The sequence below is a fragment of the Neofelis nebulosa genome, chromosome 5, assembly GCF_028018385.1.
Source record: "Neofelis nebulosa isolate mNeoNeb1 chromosome 5, mNeoNeb1.pri, whole genome shotgun sequence".
Classification (NCBI taxonomy): Eukaryota; Metazoa; Chordata; class Mammalia; order Carnivora; family Felidae; genus Neofelis; species Neofelis nebulosa.
In genome coordinates, this window is record NC_080786.1 from 158,750,869 (window position 1) to 158,759,841 (window position 8,973).

At 58.5% G+C, this 8,973-nt stretch overlaps 1 protein-coding gene across 18 annotated transcripts in view; it reads left to right on the top strand.

The window, feature by feature from the left end:
- PCBP3 (poly(rC) binding protein 3) overlaps window positions 1-5,432 on the top strand; it is a 273,869-nt gene extending 268,437 nt beyond the window's left edge. For 16 of the 18 annotated variants that reach the window (XM_058732273.1, XM_058732284.1, XM_058732272.1 and 13 more), the window contains 2 exons: window positions 3,425-3,594; window positions 4,681-5,432. In XM_058732273.1, coding sequence (XP_058588256.1) covers window positions 3,425-3,594; window positions 4,681-4,717 — 207 coding nt within the window. In that variant the 3' untranslated portion in view covers window positions 4,718-5,432. Of the gene's footprint in view, window positions 1-3,424; window positions 3,595-4,680 lie in introns of those variants that run through there. The other 2 variants (XM_058732289.1, XM_058732290.1) reach the window with 1 other exon arrangement.
- The last annotated feature ends 3,541 nt before the right edge of the window (window positions 5,433-8,973 follow it).

An 8,973-nucleotide genomic window follows, 5' to 3' on the forward strand; every position in this document is an offset into this window, starting at 1 on the left:
GGGTTCCCGCAAGCAGGGTGCCCCGGGTGTGTCTGGATGCCTGTATTTGGTGCCCACCGCCTGTTCCCACCCAGGGCTCAGCTGAGCCACATGCTCAGCCCGACCCACTTGGTCCTCTGAACCCTTGGATTATCCTAAAGATGCAGACTCTGATCCCAAACCAAGACACCGGGGTAGGTGTGGGCCACGTGTCCTGGAGGGACAGCTGTCCATGCCCGCACAGGAGGCTGCCGTGTGGGCGACGTGGCCTTCCCAGCTCACCTGTCATTTGGCCTCTTCAACCCTAGGACTGAGGCCTTTCCTGAGGATCCTTCACTGCTTTGCCCCTTGAACCAGCTGGGCAGGAAGTCCCGCCTCTTCCTTAAGAGAAGCACGGAGTCGTGGCTTCAGGGGGATGGTCCCTCGTGCGTGTGGACAGAGATGAGCAGTAGGGCAGGAGAGGAGTAAGGCATAGGGCCAGAGGAAGGGACCGCCCCCCACCCCCAGGAAACACCCCCTCGTCGGGGCCCTGGTGGCCAGCCACAGGCCCAGAGCCTTCATGGGTGACGTGCACCCGCGTCCTCCAAGGGAGAGTGTTTCTGCTCCCGGGGCTCCCTGCTCCGTCCTCCCGCGTGACGATCCTTGCGCAGCCCCCAGTCTTCACCCACGTGGTAGCTGTAGGGACCACTCTCTGCCGTGGGGCTTCTCCTCCCAGCCGCTGCTGAAACCATTGCGCTAACGACAGGCGCCTTCCTCTTGTCCGGGCCTTCCTTCTAAGCTGAGATGAGCTCAGGAGGCAAACGGGACAGGATGAGGTTCTCTGGGAGAGCGGGGTGCATCCTGGGCACACGCGTGCCACCTTGCCCACAGCGCCGTGCTGCCAGCCTCCTCCGGGGAAGGGTGTCTTCTTGGATCCGCATGCTCTGAGGGGGCCCATCCTGGGAGGAGACCTTGTGACAGCTCTGCTGGGGACTTTCTCGTGCCCCCCCGCCCCGACCCGCCCCCCCCCCCCAGGGGAGGCACCTGTGCCCAGAGCCCATGTCCAGATGCATGCCTGCCATACCGCACATCTCTGTCCCTGGTCAAAGCTAGACTGCAAAGGGAGGTCCTGCCCACACCTACGTGTCGCCACAGCCTCTGGATGGCAGGCATGTGCAGTGACCTAAGTCACACGTAGGTTCCACAGTCTGGCCGCCTGCCGGTGAGGCCACAGGGACCCAGTTGGGGTCAGGGCCAGCAGCCATGTGTGGGGCTGCCTGTGGTGGTGGTCCTGTACTCCCCTGGCCTTGGCATCATTTGGGCTGGTGTCACTGTTAGGCGCTCACTGCCTGTTTCAGAACTCACTTGGCCCATGCTGTCGCCGTGCATGCGGTTACCCTACACTTGGGCCCTGTCCCCGGTCCCCACCCACATCACCCAGAGACCTAAGGTTCAGACAGCGGTTCCTCTGGGGTTTAGCTTTGGATGCAGTTAGGAGGGACCGTGTTACTTGAAAGCATCTCTGTCACCTTCCTTTAGGTTCCTCTTGGGGCTCACAGTGAGAGCAGAGGGCTGGGCGTGGGCTGGGTGCCCGCAGGGTCAGGAGACCCAGAGAGGCCAGGTGCAGGGCCCCTAAGCTGCTCCCGCCAGATTAGGGAGGCCTCTTACTTGTCGCATCCCTTTTCTAGCTGCTGAGGACACAGCCACCAGCCACGAGAGCCGTGTACTCAGCCCCATGTCCCTGTCGGTAGCACTCGTGCTCTCAGTGTTGTCTGGAAGAGGGACGTGTTCCACCTGAGTGAAGAGTGAGGGGCGGCTTCGGGGCCGAGCCCCCAGCCCGGCAGAGGGGAGCTCAGGGCCCCTCAGGTGTGAGGCCCCCGGGAGGAATCAAGGGCTGGGCGTCAGGATGTTTTCAGCAAGAAAATAGGAAGAGGAAGATATTTGAGAGAACACGGGTCTTCGTGCCAGAGAGAGGAGATCATTTCCTCAAATAGGCTTTACTGGAGGAGAAAACAAGCGGGTTCTGCAGGAGGCTCTTAGCTCAGCTGGGGCTACTTGCACTGAAGGGGGAAGGTTCTAGAAGGGAGATTGGGCTGCTAGTGGCCAAAGTGTGAGGATGGGAGGGGAGGAAGCCCAGAGGGCCCTCCTGAGCACTGGCATCTTCTGGGGACTGGCCCCACATGCTCCCTCCATCAGGGTACGGTGCTGCCCCCATGCCAGCCCACATGCCCAGCCACATGCCCAGCTGTCACCTGCCTGCCCCACTGGGGAGCCGCTGTCAAGATTCCTCTGCGTCCGGGGAAGGACAAGTCAAAGATCCAGAAGGGTGACCCTGGAAGTCACTCTCACAGACCTCGAGGGGTGGGGCCTGGTGTGCAGTGGGCGGGGCCTGGGTGGGGGCAGGGCCTCGGGAGATGGGGGCCGGAGGTAGAGGAAGCCGGGCAGCTCTGGAGCAGATGCGTCTCTCTGGACGTCTGGAGAGACTGATGGTGCAGTGGGACAGCCGACCTAACCCCAGAAAGGAGAGCAGAACTGAGATGCTGCAGGTCACCTTAGGGACGAGAGCGAGTCGGGATGCACCTGTGTCCCTACGAGCTGCGGTCACTGCCTAGGTGCTGAGGTGTGTCGTGTGTAACTGGGCTTCCTCCCCGTGCACCGTCCCACACCGTCTCCAGCCCCTCCGTGGGACGGCTCTGAGGCTGGAACAGAAGACTTCCCCACAGGGCTGCCCCGGGCCCGCCCTGGCCCGTGTGTGCTCTCAGAGCTGCCCTCGGTGGCCCCTGGCTAAGGGCAGCGCCCTGTTCTGCCCTTGGTAAACACCAAGAGGTGCCAGATGCCCCCCTGTGGAGGCCTCTCTGGGGCCCTACTGCCCCCACACTGCAGGGTGGGCCCCCACAGAGAGTTGGTCTAGACCCCAGGCTGCCGTCCGGCCCCATGCGTGGCTGCCTCTGTGTCCCAAGGGGCCCTGGCTCTGGTCCTTCTGACTGCTTGATTCATGATGACTGACTACTCCTTCAGATGGCCCAGAGTGCCCAGAGGTCACTGCATTCCACCTAAACGGGTCACACGGTGGGAAGGAAAGGGAACACCCGATGCGTCCTCAGACTTTCACCCAGGCTCATCAAGAGACAGGCTTTAGGCAGCAACAAGCTTTAAACTGGCTTCAAACACTTCTCCAGCCGAGGACGCAGCCAAGAGGGCCCTGGTGCTGGCACCTGCGTGCTCCCCGGTGCCCAGGCCCTGAAGGACACCAGGGCAGGTGACGCAGCAGGTGCCTCTTGGCCTACAGACCTGTCAGGACTGTGGCAGCAGGGGCACCAGGCAGGGCCCGGCCGTCGGCAGCCTGGAGTTCGTGGAGTGGGGTGCAGACCAAGGTTAGGCTGTCCAGGGGCCTCCCCAGGGCCCTGCGCACACTCAGCTGGGGTGGGGGCTCTTCTCTAAGGAAGTCCTCTGTCCTTTTTTCTAGCTAATAGGCTGCATAATTGGACGCCAAGGGACCAAAATCAATGAAATTCGACAGATGTCTGGAGCTCAGATCAAAATTGCCAATGCCACAGAAGGGTCATCGGAGCGCCAGATCACCATCACGGGGACCCCAGCCAACATCAGCCTTGCCCAGTACCTCATCAATGCCAGGTGAGTGTTCACAAGGCCCTGCCCAACGTGTTGCTGGCAGACAAGGTGCTCAGGGGGACTGGAGGGCCCTGGTGGGAGCCCGGACCCCTGTCCCCTCTGGGGGCTTCTCTCTCCTGGCCGGGGGTGGGGGTGGGCGTGATGGAGACAGTCACCACACCGACTCGGGCCCCCACACCCCCTCTGCATGTTCACACCTGACCGTTCACCCTGGAGCGTCTCCAGCGCAGGGCTAGGTCGTTCCAGGCTGGAGCGTTTCCGGGAAGGCCAGGGGTCAGCCACACACTTGGGTTGATTCGGTTATGTGGTTTCAGAGATCACAGTACTGGGCCATTCTGCTCCCACGCGCCCCTTCCCTGCCACCCAGACCCTGCTGAGCAGCGGATCCAGGGACTGTGTGAGGGTCAGAGGTTAGGCCGTGGGGCAGGTGAGGTCCTGGGGCTGGGACGCTCACCTCAGCTGCCCTGCCCAGGCACATGTCGGAGAACACGTGACCACACCCCGGGAGGCAGGACCCTCCTCTTTAACTCAGCATGTCTGGGCTCTCAGGAGGCGGTCTCCACCCCGCGTGCCCCTCCTGCAGCGGCTGCATACAGATGGTTGTGGTGGCCTGTGCTTGTCCGTGGGGTTATTGTCACTCCGCTGATGTGGTGACAGGGAAGGCAGACCCCGCCGACCTGGTCGCCGGTGGGTCCTCCTCCCTCTGCTCTGCTTTGGTCTCCAGTCATGGCCACACATCTGTCACAGGCAAGAGGGAGACGGACACAAAGGCTATAAGAACACACAGGGCTGAGCGCCTGGATGGCTCAGTGGGCCGAGGGTCTGACTCTTGATTTCAGCTCAGGTCATGATCTCACGGTGAGTGGGTTCAAGTGGGTTCGAGCCCCGTGTCGGGCTCTGTGCTAACAGCGCAGAACCTGCTTGGGATTCCCTCTCTCCCACTCCTTCTCTCCCTCCCCTGCTCCCTTTCTCTCTCCCAAGATAAATAAACTTAAAAAAAACAAAAACACACGAGGTGAGCCTTTGGCTTCTGGAACCATTTTACGAGAACATTGTGACCTGTCTCCTCTGTGCTTCTGTGTCTTCCAGGCTGACGTCTGAGGTCACTGGGATGGGCGCACTCTAATCCTGCCCTTCGGCCTCCGCTCCGTGAACCTGACCTCCACCCGGCTCGCACACTCTGTACAGACCGCCCACCTGCCCTGCGTCGCAAATATAAATAGAGGTTTTCTTTACTAACGAAAGTTATATGCCGTAGACATACACACCAACAGAGCAAATCTATATTCTCTCTGTGTCAGCTCCAGGCTCTGTCCCCGATACCTCTCTGGGAATTAATTTATGCTCGTCTGTTCATGCATTGGCATGCAGTGTTAATTATTTTAAATGCTTTGGGGGCCTTCCCATCTGTGACATTTTAGAAATACCGTCCCTTAGTGTCAGTGTACCTGTTAAAGAATTGGTTTGACATTCCGACAGCACTTCCCACAAGCCGTCTCTCCCAGGACCGTGTTTGCTTTGAGCAGGTTCGCTCCCGCCCAGCTGTCCCCCCACCCCGTGCTGACTCTGCTCCCCGAAGCCTGTGCTCGCTCCCATGTGCCCACCGGGCCTGCGCTGGGGGCAGGGGCGCGCTCCCTCTGTTGCGGGGAAGGAGAACGGAGGACAGGGTCCTAACCCACTGTGCAGGTGAGGCCGTGGGTGCTGGAGTCTTGACCTCACTGAGTCGTCGCGTTACGTGCTGGGGACGCACACGTGGGCCCCCAGGCGTCTTCCGGGGTGGCTGGCCAGGAGGCGCCTCTGCACCATGGCAGAGTTCAATAAATGTTGTGCGCTGCCCCCCACTGGCTCTGGCTCCTGTCTGTGCCCTCCACCTGACCCCGCCCCTGTGCGCACGCGCAGCCCCCCTCCGCCCTCCACCCCCCCCCCGCCCCGTGGCCGGCCTGCTGGCTACAGAAGCTGGTTCCTTCTCACATGGATTAGAATCTCATTCCCTCCCCAACTCTTCTTAAATATCTGGCTTGCAAGGTCGTTCTAGTGTTGCTTGTGCCAAACTTCCTAAAATGACAATAATGAAAACACCATTTCTAATTAGTAGAACTCACCTCTCCCACCACCACCACTGTGGGCTGGGGAGGCTGGGCCACACACGGTGACAGCAGCCACCCCCCGGCCAGAGAGTGTGGCTCTCTGCCCGGCCTGCAGAGCCATGTGCTCCACTCCAGAGCCGATGGTCAGGTCCGCTCACTGTGCTCCCCTCCAGAGCCTGCTGTGCTCCCCTCCAGAGCCTGCTGTGCTCCCCTCCAGAGCCTGCTGTGCCTCTTCCGGGCACTGAAGCCCCGGGTGGGACACCGGCGCCTCCATGGACAGCCCCCACACTCCCTCAGGACAGACAACAAAGGACCCGGGCCCCCGGCAGAGGGGGTACTCAAAGGCAGAGACCCTCAGCCTCTCCAGACCGAGCAGGCATCCAGTAGCTGGGGACGGCCTGCCCACAGTGTCTGCCTCTCAGGGCCCTTCCTGTCTGCCCTGGGTGCCCAGACCACCCGGACACCCTAGTCGAGGGTAGGGGCTCCAGGCCCAGGAGCTGGCGGGGATGTGGTGGACCCAGGGCCTCCTCCGGCCCTCGGGCAGTGGATGGCCAGTGGACGGCTTGAGTAAGCATCTTAGAAGGTGAAAGACGCCGTGGACGGAGGGTAAAGCCACGGTGGGGAGGGGTCGGAAGTGGGGTGTTCTGGAGAAGAGCAGGCAGAGGGGCAGCGGGAGCTCACGCAGGTAAAAAGAAGAGAGCGGGAGATACAGGAGTATACCCCACGCGGCTGTCTGAGCGAGGGGGGCTGCGGGGACCGACGACGGAAGGTGGGGCTCTGGGCCACAGAGCACCGTGTTCCGGAGGCATCTCAAAGGAGAACTGACAGGATTCCCAACAGATCACAAGTGGGCTATGAAAGAGAGAGTCCAGGTGGGCAGGAAGGCTCTTGGTCTGAGCTCTGGAAAGACGACTCGCCGTCCATGAAGGGCAGGGCTGTAGCAGTGGCCGGGGATGGGCACGCGGCTGGGCCTTGCTGGGGGTGACTGTGGAAACCTGGGCTCTGAGGTCCGCCCAGTCCAGGCTGGAGACACGTGGAAGCAGGAGCCCAGGAGCGATTTGGGGAGCGCTGTGGGGGACTCCACGCGGGACACCTGGCAGGAGTCAGGAAGAGCACCTGCGTGTCACTGACCCCAGGGGATGCCCGGCCCCGTGGCGAGCTGGGCTCCAAGGAGTGGCCCCAAACCGCGGCGAGGAGGTGTCAGCAGGGCAGGCTCACACGCGCATTGCCACGCACGTGCCTGTGCAGATGCATTCTTTCATTCCTCTTGGGTAAATAAATACCCGTGAGTAGAAGGCCTGGACCGTGTATGTGACAAGTATATTGTTTAACTTTTTAGGAAGTGTCTACATTGCTTCCAGGGGGTCGTACCATTTTACATTCTGTCCACAGTGCAGGGCGGTTCCAGGAACGGCACGTCCTCAGCGACATTCGGCAATGCTCTTTGTCTTTCCTGTTAGCCATCCAGGGGCATGTGAGGTGGTAGCTCATTGTGGCTTCAGTCTGCATTTCCCTGATGACAGTGACATTGAGTGTCCTTTCTTGTGCTTACTGGGCATCTATACCTTCTTTGCTGAAGTGTGTGTTCAAAATTTTTGCCAATTTCTTAGTGTGTTTTTTAATTAAGTTTTGAGTCTTTATATATTTTTTTTTAAATTTTTTAACGTTTATTTTTGAGAGAGACAGAGTGCCAGCGGGGGAGGGGCAGAGGGAGAGGGAGACACAGAATTGGAAGCGGGCTCCAGGCTCCAGGCTCGGAGCTGTCAGCACAGAGCCCAACGCGGAGCTCGAACCCACAAACTGCAAGATCATGACCTGAGTTGAAGTTGGACGCTTAACTGACTGAGCCACCCAGGCGCCCCGGAGAGTCTTGATATATTCTAACTAGGAGTCCTTTATCACATATACGCTTCACAAATCTTTTCTTCCCGTCTGTGACTTGTGTTTTCATTCTCCAGCAAGTGCAGAGAAGTAAAACTGATCTGTGTGTTAATCTCGTATCTTACGATCTGTGCAGCCCCGTGCCGATTTGTCTGTCTGTCCTTGAGGTTCTGCCCACTTTAGCTTTTTTTGTTTTGAAACTCTGTTACTGGGTGCGAAAATGTCTAATGTTGTTGTGTCCTCCAGATGAGTTGGCCGCTTTATTATCATGGGATGGCCTTCTTTATCCCTAGCAGGGTCCTCGTGTCCACAGTCCACTTTGTCTGATGCTGAAGTAGCCGCTCTGGCTTCCTGTCGATAAGTGTCAGCGTGGGGTATTTTTCTCATCCTTTACTCAAGCTATTTGTGTTTTATAGTTAAAATCCATTTTCTTGTAGGTCTGGGTTTTTTTTATCCAAACTGATAATCTTTCTATTGGGATATCCAGACACTCTACACAGGTCTGGATAATGATACTGTGATTATTAATGTATTTAGACTCCAGTCTATCACATAGCTGTTTTCTATCGGTCCCACGTAGTCTCTGTTCTGTTTTTTGTCATTTTCTGAATTTTTCTAGATTCACTTAGTATTTTTATGATTCTCTTGTGTCTCCTACGTTGGCTTATTAACTGTAACCCTTTGTTATTTTTGAATTAGGTTTACGGACGTGGCACAGACAGCCCCCCTTCGAATGACACACCGTTCCACATGTAGTACGCGCACCTGAAGACAGCACCCTCTCTTGATAACCGTGCCCCACATTTTACCCGTGCACAGGTCATACGTGGTCATTGTCGTTGTATAAAAACCCATGTCTTACATTTTTAGAAGAGATGACATAGGGAAAGGTCTCTCCTTCCCCACAGAGTTTCCCTTTGCAGTGACTCTCGTTTCCTTATGCAGACGCGGGTGTCTGCCCGAAGCGTCCCTCACCACTTCTTGCCGCACAGGCCCGCTGGTGGCCATCTCCTTCCGGCGCTGTGTGTCCGCAAAGATCTCTACTTAATCTTTGTTCCTGAGAGAACGCCGGCTGGGTCTGCGATTCTGGTTTGGGTTTTGTGCATTCAGCACTTTGCAGATGCCGCTTCTCGGCCCCGTCACCCGCCTGGCTTCCAGCAGGACACCTGCCGCCAGCCCTGCCTCTGCTCTGCGCATGATGTGTCCTCTCCTTACCGGCTCCTTCACTGCGTCTCCGTTACCGCCGGCTTTGAGCAGTTGAGTCTGGTGCGCGGGGTCGTTGCCTCACGTGGCCTGTGCCTGGTGTCCCGAGCTGTTGGGTGCTGTGTGGGTTGACGGCGTTTGTCAAATCGGGGGCGTTTTCAGCCATTCTTTCCTCAGGTACATTTTCTGCCCCCAGCTCACTCCCTCCTCT